Source organism: Photinus pyralis, unplaced genomic scaffold (genome assembly GCF_008802855.1).
Source record: "Photinus pyralis isolate 1611_PpyrPB1 unplaced genomic scaffold, Ppyr1.3 Ppyr1.4_LG3a, whole genome shotgun sequence".
NCBI classification, from domain to species: Eukaryota; Metazoa; Arthropoda; class Insecta; order Coleoptera; family Lampyridae; genus Photinus; species Photinus pyralis.
Genome location: NW_022170509.1, coordinates 8,898,205 through 8,913,691, shown reverse-complemented (window position 1 = coordinate 8,913,691; position 15,487 = coordinate 8,898,205). Strand labels below are relative to the sequence as shown.

Sequence of the window (15,487 nt, the reverse complement as noted above, 5' to 3'; positions counted from 1 at the left end):
CAAAAGAAACTACCTGGCATTATCCTGGCACATTGTTACCTCGTTCCTAATGACATGGATTAGGTAAACTACTATATAATTAGCTATTTGTTTTTATAGAAATACTTTTTTATTTCTAAAACATTTTTCATTCTATCTAGATAAAAATGTGACTCCTTTTTGTTTTTTTAACATTTTGTACCACGAAACTGCTTATCTACGTGCATAAAAACATTAAAAAAATGTGGTAGGACAGGACAAACGCATGACCTCGACATAAGGAGAAAGCACAATACCGCAATTCCTATGTAGTATCCTTACAAAATACTTCAGAAGTCTCAATTAGCATCAATTCAAAAGTAAAGTTTGTCAAGTTAGCGAGACACCACCAAAATGAATATCCGTATCAAAAAAAGCGGCATAATTCGTTGGTTTTCCCGGTAATAGTGGCAGATATAAAAAATTCTCGCACTTTTAACAAATTTCGGACTATTTACTTTTTCCGTTTGAGTACCTATGCCTTTTGATAGAGTCCCGCAATCTTCACAGCAACTTTGCTGCAATTTTTTTAATTTTCCATTACTATGTGGCAACAGAAAACGGTATGTTCTATACTGTGTACTTATTTTTAGCTTTTAGGGGAATGGTAATATATATAGTCTTGGAATTTTTTACAATAAGTAGCCTATACCCTGGACGTCCGCCAGACGGCCATCACTTTTAGTTGTTGTAAGGCCCCCCTCTTTTTTACCCTTATCAAAATAGGGAGTTCGGGGAAGAGAGGGACTAGTATTATCCATACTCTAATGAAAGGTCTCAACAAAAGGAATCCATTTCTACCTCTTCGACGCCTCATCGTGATCTGTTATAATTTTTATCTCTATAGCGAATTGCCGGAGGAGGTACTCACAAAGGGCGATTGGGACGTGTGGAACAAATATATCCATTGATAAGATCAACACGATAAGAGCGAATACAGTTTGTCGGAGGAGAGGCAGAATGAATCGTCTGGACGAGACATCTATTGGTGAAGTCCAAGCGAATATCTTGACAACAGAAGAGCCTTATAACCCAACTATTTACTAAGCTAATTCGGTTTAAAAAAATGCACTTTATCTGCACAAGAGTTGTGCACAATTAATAATTATTTCAATATGATCTGATATCAACAAGGATGAATACTTGTTCGTCAAAAAATAGAGGATTGCCCAATTTCAATTTTCACTACTGAATTAAAGATTTAAAAAACCGAATTATGATACCGCACAAACGATGCCAATATCCATACTTACAGACCAAAAGGTGTAAATTCGATTGCTTGATGTCCATGTGATATGTCATGCTTTTTGGTGCCGAATATGGTTCTACCCACAAAAATGGAGGATAGGTTGCAATGACAATTATGTGTAAACATGTGTTATTGTGTTAGTTACATTTTTACCAGCAGTTTTGTCTGTTCGGAAAAAACCTTCATGGGCCGTGCATAAATAAAACGAATACGCTAACTGTACAATTATTTTTTGAAAAGATAAGAACTTTTTTTTAAATAAGTAAATAATAACCTAGTAATTATAAAAATGTCTAAATTAAAATTGATAAGTAAAATTGATTAAAACAAATAAACGAAAATAATAATAAGGTGTAATTAACAATGTATTGGGAAATGTTAGCAAACATTGCGAATTTTTTCCACTAATTACCTTAGAATCAAGTAATTTACAGAAGATCTCATTATAGACAAATGGAGTAAAAGGAACAGGTATTTGTGTAGCTTCATTCAAATATTGACTACACCTTTTCAATAAACTTGTTTACATAATTAATCCTTGATCATTATACCTGGTCTATTGTGTAATATAAAGAAAATATGCAAAACTGAAAAGGATAGACCGTTTTCGCACTCCACGAATATACGTAGAAATGTGTATTGTTGGTGGTCTAACCAATTGCAATAACATTGAAATGCAAATTGACTACAGAGGAACCTTAAGGTTACAATACAAATGACAATACTCTGTATTTTAATGCAAATATAGTGTGTGAAAGCTAAAAATTTCAATACCAAACAAACAAGGCAAAAGGGACTTCAAAGAAATTAATTTTATCAAAATACTCATGACTCATGAGATAAGGTAACTAGACGTTTCGCCAACGCCAAGATGGAGGCGCTCAGCATCCGGTTGGGAACTTACTTCCCACTTTTGCCCCCGAAGACCCGAACTAATGTCTAAAATATTTCTTTTGTGAATTTATTGACTAAATCTGAATTTAATTCTTTTTGTTTTTCATATAACATAAAAATAAAATGGTCATTATGTTATTTATATTGTAGTATAAATATTGCCCACAATTAGGGAAATTGCTCAGAGTAAGAAATAGCTCTGAGGGAAATTGTATCGGCGTTTCGCGCCATTTCTGTTCCTTTGTGTGTTTTTCCCTCCTAATCACGTTCATCGTCTTCCGTTGAAGGTTTGTGATCGTCTTTTCGTGTGAGTTTCTTGAATTTTTAACGGTTGTTTTGTGAAAATGAAAGAAAAAGATATGTTTGCTCATGTTACACCTGAAGTGTGGGTGAAAAATGAGAAAGATTTGTTGAAAAATGTCGAATCTCTTTGGAACATGGTAAATTATTCTAACCTTAACTTAAAAGTAATACAGGCCTAATGTATTCTTTAAAAGGTGCCCTTAGTTAACATCAGCGATATTAATAGCCTTTCCGACCAGAGATTGGTCAAGTTTCGTGGTATGGTGCAGGATACCTTAAATGTGGAGTATTATCTAGATCAGTACGAGGTATACGATAAAGTAACCAATGAAACGAAAACAAAGACAACGAAGTTTATGGATGAAATCGTTTATGATGTGGTAGGTATTTAATAGGAATACAGCATTTCTGCATCTGATCTCTTTTAGCAGTGTGAAGTTTTTTCGTTAATAAATCCTGATCACGTCTACGCGCTCAGACATGTTTATGTTGGCATCGCAATACCGGGATTCAATGCATGGGGGCGTAATGTATCCTTTTCTATAATTATTCTGAACTGCTATCTCTATTTTGGACAAGTTTTATTGAATCAGTTTTTACATAATTGTGGAACTAAAATGTACATGATTCATTATGTCTCGTATCACATAAACATGTGGACAATGTTATAGAGGGACTCCTCTCCTTTCACCCTTTGTTTACAGCTTGTGGGGCCCCTATTTCTACCTTAAAATAATACAAAAGTTTTAGTAAATGTTAGAGTAACATATGCTAAACCAACTTTACAACATTCTCTACGCGACATTTTAACTGGGCAGGGGGTTCCCTTGGATTGGAGTCCACGTGCCCATGAGAAACCTTCTTAAACATTATAAATGAGTAAGGTTTAGATAGACCTCATTTGAAAGGTCTTTCTAGACTTCGCTTTTTGATCATGTGCTCTTTGCCGGCCCGTGTGGCGCAGTTTAGTTAAAGCTGAACTGTGGTGCTAGGGTCCCTGGTTCGAATCCGGGTTCGGGCATGGATATTTGTAAATGTATAGTGGGTTGGGTTGGTAGAGCAGCCTTGGCTGAAACCCCGCCCACTCAAAAATAAAGGCAAAATAAATAAATAAAACTTAAAATGGTAAAATCAAAGCTGGAATATTCACTTGCGTAAAAGATACAAAGGAAGATACAAAGAAATTATCAGAACTAACCCTTTTTTTTTTAATAGAAAATTATCTTTTCAAAAATATAAAAAAATTTGCTGTTAAATTGTACAATAATAAACAAGATGCTTTCATTTACTGCTTTTGACATAGGATAAATTTCACGATATTGAAAACTAAACAATTTTTACTCTTTTGTATGGCCAATCAGTAAGCCCTACCTGGCTTGTGAGACAAATGTATTCTGTATTAATAAAAAAAGTTGTAGATACTTTTTCGATAAATGCCATACAATTTCCTTAATCAGTTTAGATCGAGCGGAATCTTGGACTAGCCATTGGACCAAGTCCAACAGCAAAACGATCAATAGATCATGTAGAAATGTCTATGGACGAAGCCAGCTCGACATCTGGATCTAAAAAGCAGTGTATGTCGCAGGCACCGACTGACCAAAAAACCTTTCCCTACCCAGTACCCGCTGAAGATCCTAATTTGGAGAAGAAATGTTTTCTTATATTGTATGAAAATACGAACGCATTGAAAGTTACAGATTTAGTCGAAGTTGTTGGTTTCGTCTCACGCACAGAGGGACCGATTGTTAGAATACATTGTGTGACATTTAAAAAATTGGATCACTGTAATTTAACGACCTGTTATACTCCATTAGTGCAAAATCAATACCCTTCGTATAAAAACGATTTACACTTTGTACTAACTCAGTTGATGTTGGGAGACGAGCTGGCGGCAGAGTATTTGATTTATCATTTGATCTCAAGAATGTAAGTGATCTTTTTTTTAAAGGTGTTCAATTAATTCGTATTTTAGATATACCCGTAATGATGTATTTCCCATTGGCAAGTTTTGCCTGAACATATCACAGGTACCCCCAAGCATACTCAACGGGTTTGGTAAAGGTGTAAACGACTTCATAGAACTAATAGTGCCTGCCAGCAAGTATGTGCCGATGACCATAGAAAATCTCAATACGCTTAGTTTCTGCACAAAGTAAGTATTGTAGAGGTTCATGTTCCATTTTCTACCCCTGAAATTTTTTTCGGTGCGCCAGTGGTAGATTGTAAAACAAGAATTTAATTTTCTGATTTGTTTAGAAATTTTTTGGTCTTTTGTTTTTTCGTATCTTGACCGCTATCACAGATATACGTAAAGAACAGATTGCTAACCATAATGCATAAATTGCTTAACACATTTACCCACTTATTTTAAAGCCCTCTATTTAGGAATGTTATTACCACAAACAGTTTAGTATTGTGGTATAGTGGTTCTTGAAGAAGGTTGAAACATTTTCTATGCAATTATCGTTAAGTGTCACTGTAAAAGTAATGTTTTATCTTTTTCTGGAGAAGGAATGCATGATCGAAGTCGACTCGGTTGTGCTTATCTTATCTATGCCAATATTCGTTAGGAAGGATATGATATTTAACTATTTATAAATTCTTATTTACTACAACTCACTTTTGCTATAGCATTTCGACTGTTTTAAATAAGGTGCAATTTTGTTATTATTAAACTTACGAAAAGACTCATAATAGTAGGAATGGGTAATAGACGGAGAGCTGGCTACAGATAAAAGTGACTTATCGCTACATGAAAAGTGTGTAAAGTATTCTGATACATAGTGACGTAGAAAAAGTCATGTCTGCCAGCGAATTCCCGTGCCTTAAGGTTGGGAGGGGTGGTCAAATAAGTCAAATTTTAAAAAAACTGCAGATTTTCCGACTAAATTTACCTCTGGCGCCTTTATTTTGAATCCGACCCAAAAAATGAATGAAACTTTTTTGTACAGCTTATCAAGCTACATCTTTTTTGTATTTAACATTTTTCGCTATGATACTTACTTTTCGAGAAAAGTGCAAATTAAAAAAAATTATAAAATAAATAGTTTAACTTTTCAATTTTGAATTTCTGAAAAACTAAGAAACTTACAAAAAAACTATAATGGACTTTTTTGTGGAGTTTTGTATGCCACATTTGTCAGTGTGTGCAAAAATGATTACAAAACGGTTTTTGTTATGGCCCTTTTAAACTGTATGCCTGTGGTTCGTTTCTTATGAACACGATAACCCAAAAACGCCTGAACCGATTTTTATGAAATTTGGAATGTTTATTAGATTGTATAGGGAATAGCACATGACCTATTTTGGTTTCGGTCCGTTACAAATGTGGCACAAAAAACTGTACAAGAGAGTTATAACAATTTTTTGTGAGTTTCTATGATTTTGAGAAATTTTAAATTGAACAGTTAAACTCTTCATTTCATAATTTTTCTAAATTTGCACTTTTCTCAGAAAGTAAGCCTTATAGCGAAAAATGTTACATATAAAAAAGAAGTGTCTTGATGAGCTGTACAAAAAAGTCTCATCCATTTTTTGCGTCAGATTCAAAATAAATGCGACAGAGGTAAATATAGTCGGAAGATCGGCAGTTTTACATATAAAAAAGAAGTGTCTTGATGAGCTGTACAAAAAAGTCTCATCCATTTTTTGCGTCAGATTCAAAATAAATGCGACAGAGGTAAATATAGTCGGAAGATCGGCAGTTTTATTAAAATTTGACATATTTGAGCGCCCCACCCAACATTAAGCCACGGGATCTCACTGCCGGACATGACTTCTTCTATTTCACTATGTATCAGGATACTTTACACAAAAAATCAGCATGTAGCGATAAGTCACTTTTTTCCGTAAGCCAGCTCTTAAGACTTTAAACAATACCATTGACTAATACCCCCCCCCCCGCTTCCCTCCCCAATATTAGTCAATGATAAATCCCAAAACGAGGTCATAAAGTTTGCGTTTTTTAGAGAACGTTTGAACGAAATGATATAGAAATCAAATAGTTAAGTGGCCAAATCGAAAAACGACTCTGTTTCTTAGTTCTAACGGCATTTTATGAGCCATTTTGGCCACATGGTTTTTTAGATGTAAAACATGTGCTGAATCTGATTCTGGATGTTGCCAGGCCGAATTTTGCACTAGTTCACAAATACAGCACGATGGCGCCACTGTCTATTGTATTGTGTACTATTTTGTAAATTGTTTTCCATATTTTATTACTTATATATACGTAAGAGTTGGTTAATTAACTTCATAGCTAGTTCGGAAAATGTAGGAAAATATATCTTGTGGTGATATATAGGGTCCCAAAAAAGCTGTGAATTAATTAAATAGTGTTTTACATTTTCCTTGGCAAATTTTGTTTGTTATTAAATTTTGTGCTTTTTAATAACCGTTGGTAAGTATTTAAGGTTTTTTCCAACTATATATAAATATATATAAATAAAAATTGCGTGTTTTTCCAATGAATTCAAATCTGCATTTAAAAAAACAAAACCACATCGCATTTTTCTGATGATATCAAAAATGTGACTTTGATATGGAACACCCTGTGTATTATTACATAATATGACAGGTTATTAAATTCTTTATAAAACACTATAGCAAACATATTTTAAATAACCAACATTTTCAAATTATTGACGATCTCCTAGGACGTAGAGAGTTTATAATTTTGCGGTGTCTGTCCATCTGTCCCGAGATCTTGTTCATTAGCACGATACCTCGAAAACGAATAGACCGCCGATTATGATGAAATTTTGCATTTGAATTCTTTATCAGAGTTATAGATCGGAGTTCGTGAATTGGCTATGTACTTAAAAAAATAAAGAAGGCCCTTTTGACATCTCCGTTAGTTATAAACCGAATTGCATGAAATTAAATATGGGCATAGTTTTAGCCATATAATACGCAATGCCAAAAGTTGGGCCTAATCAATTCTACATTCACAGTGCCCTTTTTGAATTGCAAAATCTTTTATTTATGAAAGTATTTAATTAAAATTTGATACATAGGCACTTGGAATAAAAGCAAATCTAACACCAAATTCAAAATTTGGTTTTTCACATGCTATAGTCACTACCTATGGTAGTATCTCGAGTAGTATTAAATGGCGTTAAATGTAAATTAATTACATTAACTTAGCATTAACCACATTAAATTACATTAACTGAATTAACTTGAAATTAACTGCATTTACAGAACTACATTAAAAGTTAATTTTAATTCATTAACTACTATTTGTACACCGAATTAACTGGTGGTTTACCCCTCGGTTCCCGCCGACACAATGCAGCGGCGCCACTTGCTACACTCAAATTGTTTATTTACCACCCGCCAAGATACAGACTTTATTTACAAAAAATATGAGAGAGAGATAAAGGTCTAAATGTATAAAATATAAAATTTATATATTATTAATATAAAATTTTATTTTTCAAAAACAACTTGAGTTTTTTAGGCGGACGCTCTTATCGAAATTTACATTGGGTGCCGTGAGTACAGAAGGGCGTAGAGTTGCATCTTCTCATGATGCTGTTGTCGGGGACATTTTGTACCATACATATTGTCTCGCAAATGCGATAAGAGACACTGAAAAATCGAATGGTCAGACTAGTCCTCCTAAAAACTTGGTTTTAAATAAATTATGCTATGAACTAAAAGTGCATAAATATCTACAAGTGTCTTGGCGACTGCTTCAATCGTAAAAAAAATGAGCAGAATGATGAAGAAATTCCCAACATATGTTTTGCAATTTTCTGTGCCTCCTGTATGTTTTTTTAACTCCTCAATCCAAAAAACTATGTAAAATGCGTCTGGCATAAAAATTTACATAGTTGGCGGCCATATTGGCCGCCATTTTGAAATTAGCCAAAAACCAGCTTGGCAACATCCGAATTTGGGCTCAGCAGACATTTTTACCCTTATAAATACACGTTTCCAAAATGGCTCATTAAATGCCGTTAGACTTGCGATTTATTAAGTATGGCCACCAAACTAAAAGACAGTAAACGAAAAAATGAGATTTTAACCTGATAAAGTGTACATTCAAGAACCTGTACAATTTTTTTGATAATTTTGCGTTCATTAGGTAATGGCGTCGTATTATTTTGGAAAACCTTGGATTTGACAACATCGGTACTGCATAGTGGGGCAAGACACGCTGTTTAGAAACCTTGCAAGTAATAAAAGTATCATATTACGATGTGAAGATATGACATCATTAAAATAAAAGAAGTGATTGTATTTCAAAACGTTATTCATTTAGCGTGAGTATAATATCTCGGGCAAGTACAAAAACCATGTTGGTTGAATGTACGAGGGTTTTTACAAAAGTTTTAAATCTTAATAAAACACATTAGATATTTGTGAATGGTTTTTTGATAACAAAGTTTATCTTAGGAGTCCTACAGGAGCTAAGTTTTGATTATTCAAAAATATACTATATGTTCGTTGAAACTGTAAAAATTAGCAATACGTTATCAGTCCCACAGACATAACACCCCGAAAAGTAGTTTTATTTAGGGCCTGATTAATCTCGGATTGTCTGAACCCTAATTGTTCCGCAAAAGATATTTTAACCAAAGGTTCATGGGTAATTCCATAATCGATAGATTTTGAAGATGTAAATCATGTCAAACACGCGGCCCCCATGTCGCTTGTGGCCCGCCGTTCTATAATCTGCGACCGGTCACGATATTTGCAGATTATAAAATTGAAATATGTAATTGAATTGTACCGCATGTCCTATTTTGGTTGAGAATCAGCTGTTTTTAAGGATAGTTAAGTTTGCGATTTTTCGCGACCCTGTGCCACTTTTTGTGAAACCACAAACAAAATCAATCTAGCTACTTTTGTTTCTGAGATAAAAGGTGAAAAGTTGAAAACGAAAAGTTTGACTTTTTGGGATGATATCGTATCTTACTCCATGTAAGATAGAAAATAGGTAAACATGTTTATTTTAGATACTGTTACGTAGAATCCAGTGGCGTAGGCAAAAAAAAACTTTTGGACCGCCGTTTCCGAGGGTCTGAGGCCCAAAGTTGGCATTTTTTTATATGTGACACCCTGTATATCTTAACGTCAATTGTTTGCAATCCTTTTCCTGATTACATTTATGCATCACACTCACAACCTTATATATATTTTTTAGCAATGAAAATCAATTAAAACCTTATTTTTACTGTTTTTAAATAGTATGCCATGAATTCATGGAGATTTTGTTTTGTTTATTGTATCCACGGTAACTAAGGCACTCGATACCAATCAATAAAAATGGCTGACGGTAGAAATATGCCATTTCAAAATTTTAAGAAATATGATATAATTAAATAAAAAAATATAGGATGATACATCATTGTAATCACAAAAAGAATGGAAAAAATGGACGTTAAAATATACAGGGTGTTGCATTAAAAAAATTCCAAGTTTGGGTCGAATCACAGAAATTGTTTTTTGCCTACGCCACTGGATTCTACCTAAAAATATCTAAAATACGCACTTTTTTATCTTTTTTCTATCTTACATCCCAAAATGTCGAACTTTTAGTTTTCACCCTGTAACTTAGAACCAAACATAGTTGGATAGATTCTGTAGGACACTGTACGTGTACATGTTCTTGAGCTGGTACTAATGATTTTATGATTTTTTCTATTTTTTCGTTTTATTGTATTATTATTTCGTATACTTTTTATATTAATAATAAAAAATCAACATTTTCTTAATGTAAACTTTTTTGTAATGTGGCCCGCAGCTATCTGTGGAAACCTTAAAATAGCCCTTGATGATAACATCATGATAACATTTCCGCATTTATCGTTTCTAACTTTTGGACGAATAAGGCTCTTTGAGATTGATATATCTCTGGGTTTGCTATTTCAGCAGCTAATGGACCATATTCTTCAATATCAAATCAAAGTTAAGATACACCACAAAAATAATCTTCATGTGTAAATAAATTAAGCCTTTTCATAGGAAAGTTGAGCTTTTATTATTAGGGTAATAATATGACAAAGACACACAGAGATCAGTACCGTAGTTTGAATATTGAAGGTGCAGTTCAAATAAAAAATGCCTTATTATACCTGAAAAAATTTAGGAACCTTATTTTTTACACCATCCTCGTACATACAACTACGTCAACTGCTTATCTACCTATTTGTTCACTTTAAAAAACTAATCCAATAGTAGTGCAGTTAAATAGCAAAGGAATAAATCTGTAAGTATTTGCTCTTGATTCGCGTACTCGACACGAAATAATTACTTAAAAAGTACTTAGTTCAGAGAAATACTGCGTATCTGCACCACTGCCCTAAATAAAAATAGGCAGACCTGTGCGTATCCAACGTGTTGATGTACTCATAATCAACCAACCTAAAGGGGAGAAATCTGTAGGTTATTGAAGAATGAAGATACCTACAGTGGGTTTGTTCATTCGTTGTACCCTGTCCTCTAACAGAGAAAATGAATACTATTGCGTCTTTAATAAAGCAAATTTAATTTCCTCAAATTTTTCCTACTTGTAGGCAACCCGTTATACTTATTTGCATTACACCTGCGTTTACTAAATTTCCATTTAGTTAGCAATCTGTTCTTTACGTATATCTGTGCCATTATCGAGAAAAAAAATTTTCAATTTTCAGTAGTTAGCTACATGAAAGTATATTTTCCAAAAGTTTAGAAAAACACAGACAGACGGACACCATCGATATACCTGATAGTTGTACTTGTATATCTCCTAGATTCTCTTGGTACCCTTAACTTAGCCTGGCCCCAATAAAATGTCTCAAGTGTGCATTTGGTTGTGGACTTTGGCTTATATTATTATGCTGTTCAGGTACTACCATTCTTAAGATCTAAATAGTGGTGTATATCCATGCATACATTTTATCTTCCAATAAACATTAAAGGATATTTGTTTATGGAATCAATTTTCAGCAAGGATTATGAAACGGACACTTTAAAAACTGGAATACTTCAGGTTGCACGTAATACCCACATAGTACTCGATGAAACAAAATTAGAAGCAGGCCAATTAAACGAATCTGGGATTAAAGCAATAAACGCACTTAGCAACGCCATTGTATTACAATCTATTGCTTATGACTGTTTAAATTATTCTGTAAACATGGATTGCGACATACCATTTTTAACAATATCGGAAGGAAAAAGTCTGCTACCGGTAGGTAAACCTAATGGTATTCTTTATATATATTGTCCTTCTTAGAGTGACCATCGTGTATGTTTACAACCCGACCAAACTTGCCTGAGTGTTTACCCGGACAGTCAGGAAGCAGCAAAAAGGATTTTGCAAAATTTTGTATATGACCTGCGTCTTTACTTAACGCAGGCGCGCCACCAAGAACTTCAATTCTCTGATGATATAATGGAGGTTAGAGAAAAATGACGTGTGATCGCTCTTTATTAAATTATGTGTTTAGGTGATCCAAAACGATTTCGTGCGTTTGCGCCAAACTCGTTCCTTCGTCGCAGATGATCTCCACAGGCTGCTAGTATTGTCACGATTGATCGCTATATCCGATGGTAAATCCACGCTAGACGTCGATTCTTGGAGGAAGGCTTGCAAATTGGACAAAGAACGAGCTAGCAGAATCGAATCTGTCTAGAAATATCCACTTTTATAAAAGTATATGCATCTTAAGTTTATTTTTATATCATTTTTATTACTTGTTACTGAATGTACTTTTTTTTTTTATTAAAAACCCTTAAACGTTTGGTAACGTTTATTATTACACTCCATTTCTCATCTAATAAGGCGCAGTTGCCAGCTTTCAAAAATGTGTACATCATTGAATTTAGCCCGCATTAGATAAGCGAAATAATGCTTTTATTAAGTCTTCATACAAGAAAAGTACGTCAAAAATTTTGAAAAACCTTGAATAACTTGAAAACCTTTTATGATGGGTATAGGAGAATGTGGTATCAAACGATGTGGATTTTCATGTAGACTTCAAAAATTCAATAAAATACAGAGTGCTATTTAAAATAAAAAAGTTGCTATCCAGATCCGGTAAAACCGGAAATGAAACGATCATGGTAATATTTTATTCCAATAGATCATGAAAAACTATGTTTGTACGGAAATTTTCAGATTTAAATTGCTCTAATACTTTTAGGTAACGGTTTGCGTGAAACAGCCTGTATACCGCCAAATTTTCCAAATGTTTTGGATTGTTTTTGCCAATTTTTATCGCCAAATTATCCAAATCCAAAGAAAGCAACAAAATATTCAACCAATTTCAAAACTACGATTTGGATATCCAAAAATCCAGTGTACCTACACCCCTGATCTGAATAAGAAGATTGCGTGATTGTTTCTACCATAGAATGACCATAGCCAATAAATTCAATGCCAATACCTGTATAAGCATATGCACTGGTACAAGTTGAATTCACTTCGCCTAATAAATCGTTTTGAAAATGCTGAACCTCTTGATGCATATTTAACCCATGTGAAGCCATCAGTACCGAGCGTCGAATTATTGCCTTTGAGAAAGATCTTCAAAGATTTGAGCTTGCGGGCAAAAAACATGCTGTTATCCGTTGGCAGTAGAACATTACCGAGAGAAGTTGTTCAGCCTATTCACAATTGTGAAAAATAGAAACAAACGTAGAAAAAACTTTTTGAGTGAGCGGAGTTTCAGCCAAGGCTGCTCTACCAACCCAACCCACTAAACATTTACAAATATTTATGCCCGAAGCCGGATTTGAACCAGGGATCGCAGTCCAGCTTCAACTAAACTGCCCCGCACGGGCCGGCCGGAATATTAATACGAAACAAATTATATTCAGCATTGAAAACATCCCTCCCTTTGGGATTCATCCCATAATGATTATAATTATAATTATGGATTCTACAGGCCACATTCTATAAGAAACATTTTTTTCCAGGTCTATCTGAGACAATTTTTTTTGAGGCCCTCAAAAACCTATAACCTTCCTTTTTTACCAAAAATCGACTGCACCAAAATTTCTCGAGAAAACACTTTTTTTTATTAACTTTGGTGCGTAGAATCCAAAACAATTCGTACTTTTTCGATCAGACTTCTCAATCAAAAAGTTATGGACTAGAAACCAATTTCGAAAGAAAATTCAAAGGGCTGTAATACTTTTGAACTAGTAGCCCAATCTTGGAACTGTTTGAAATTATGGATTCTACAGGCCACATTCTATAAGAAAAATTTTTTCGGGTCGATCTGAGACAATTTTTTTTGAGGGCCTCAAAAAAAGGCAGTGTATAACCTTCCTTTTTTACCAAAAATCGACTGCACCAAATTTTCTCGGGAAAACACTTTTTCTTATTAATTTTGGTGCGTAGAATCCAAAACAATTCGTACTTTTTCGATCAGACTTCTCAATCAAAAGTTATAGACTAGAAACTAGGGAATGCAATACCGGGATTGCGGGATCCCGAAATACCAGGATCCCGCAGCATTTTTGCGAGATTAATCCCGCACATAAATGGAGCGGGATTTGCGGGACTGAGGAATTTGTCGACCAAGGGGACGACTCTGTTTACTTTGTTAATGAAACTGATAACGGCGAATTATTTTTTAATAATTGTTAAACTTTTTTCGTTAAAAATGTACTATGATTTTTGAGCACTTTAGAAGACTTTTTGTGCTTTACAGGTAAGGTTTTTTTGAGTTCTAAGTTAGGCCGAAGGTACTTTTTTGTTAAATATTGTGATAATTAGCGATTTATTTTAATACAGAAGTTAACCGCACAGAATTGCTTATTTGCCAATTTATTTAAAGTTTTGCGAGATCCCGCAAATACCGGGATCCGCGGGATTAACATCTAACAATCCCGCAAAAAGGGATCATTGAATACTTAATTTTTTATTCAATGCCGGGATTGAGATTTTGCTGCGGGATTGCATTCTCTAAACGCTATGTTATGTGCTATAACCTGACTATACTGCATTTTCACTGCTGAAATAGGGTTGGGGGTAAAGCTTATAGGCTCCAATCTCTCTACATGGTGGTATACAGGTACCTATACTATGTATGTAAACTCGCTGCCAGGGAAGAGGCACAGAACATCACATCGCAACGTCTGGAATATCGGATTTCTAAGCAGATTTGGAGTACCTATGTAATTTCGGTAGAAATTTAGGGAAATCGGTAGACGGAACAACTCTGTAAGAAGGTATTGCAGCAGCCGCGACATGCCTCCAGACTGCGCTGCTAGCATCTCAGCTTGGCGGCCTAGTGGGAAAGGTTTCGACTTTCGACGTCAGCAGCGGCTGCCACGGTCCGTCAATGTGAAAATTTCCGTACAAACCCAATGCTCCGTTAGCAGGAAGGCGGCTTTGAAAACTTTGTCCCCAAAGAGTTGAAATTTTCAACGTCTAATTAACCAAGGGCTCCAAGACCTACCATTCTCTTTTGCATACTTTGACAACGTGCTAATAAAATAACATCTCCTCATCGCTGTCGTCTACCACAGTCCACCATCGCAACACCAAGCCATACTAACTCGAGACAATAGCGACGATGGCAACTCCAGGAAATTTATGAACAGCCGCGTGGTCGCCGAGGTGGCAATGGCAACACTTAAACCACCAACACAAACTTCCAATGAAATGGGAGTACCTAAAGCATTAGCTCTAGGTCTCTCTCATCTCCATCCATGCAGGAGCTTCACGGTATGACCATACATTACTGACCATTGTAAAGTGTTGTATGAGTGTTGGTATCACCACACAACTTTGGTTTCAAAGTCAATAACTGCTGCTGTACATACATCTGTGTACTCGCGTAGGGGAAGAAATTGAACTTCAATGCGTCATATGACGAAAAACGAGAAACTAAAAGAAAATTGAAGCCAGACGCGAGAAGTAAAATTTGAAACAATAAGGAACACTTTTAGAGTATTCATTGTGTTTTGGTAATTACCTAGCTATACTATCTTTAGTCATGATTGTCCAGAAGCAAAGAAGCCTACAAAGACACCATACTAAAATGAGGTAGTTCTCCTGTTATTTAATGGATAATT

At 34.8% G+C, this 15,487-nt stretch overlaps 1 protein-coding gene across 2 annotated transcripts; it reads left to right on the top strand.

Moving 5' to 3' along the window:
• Positions 1–2,403: 2,403 nt before the first annotated feature.
• LOC116165759 (mini-chromosome maintenance complex-binding protein) lies at positions 2,404–12,201 on the top strand. 2 transcript variants are annotated; one of them, XM_031480427.1, is made up of 8 exons: positions 2,404–2,601; positions 2,659–2,844; positions 2,896–2,994; positions 3,927–4,393; positions 4,440–4,619; positions 11,405–11,648; positions 11,694–11,858; positions 11,908–12,201. In XM_031480427.1, exons 1-8 carry the CDS (start codon positions 2,506–2,508, stop codon positions 12,091–12,093), a joined length of 1,623 nt encoding a protein of 540 aa, XP_031336287.1. In that variant the 5' UTR covers positions 2,404–2,505; the 3' UTR covers positions 12,094–12,201. The 2 variants fall into 2 exon arrangements, with proteins under 2 accessions (XP_031336287.1, XP_031336286.1); XM_031480426.1 differs by having other exon boundaries at positions 2,893–2,994.
• The last annotated feature ends 3,286 nt before the right edge of the window (positions 12,202–15,487 follow it).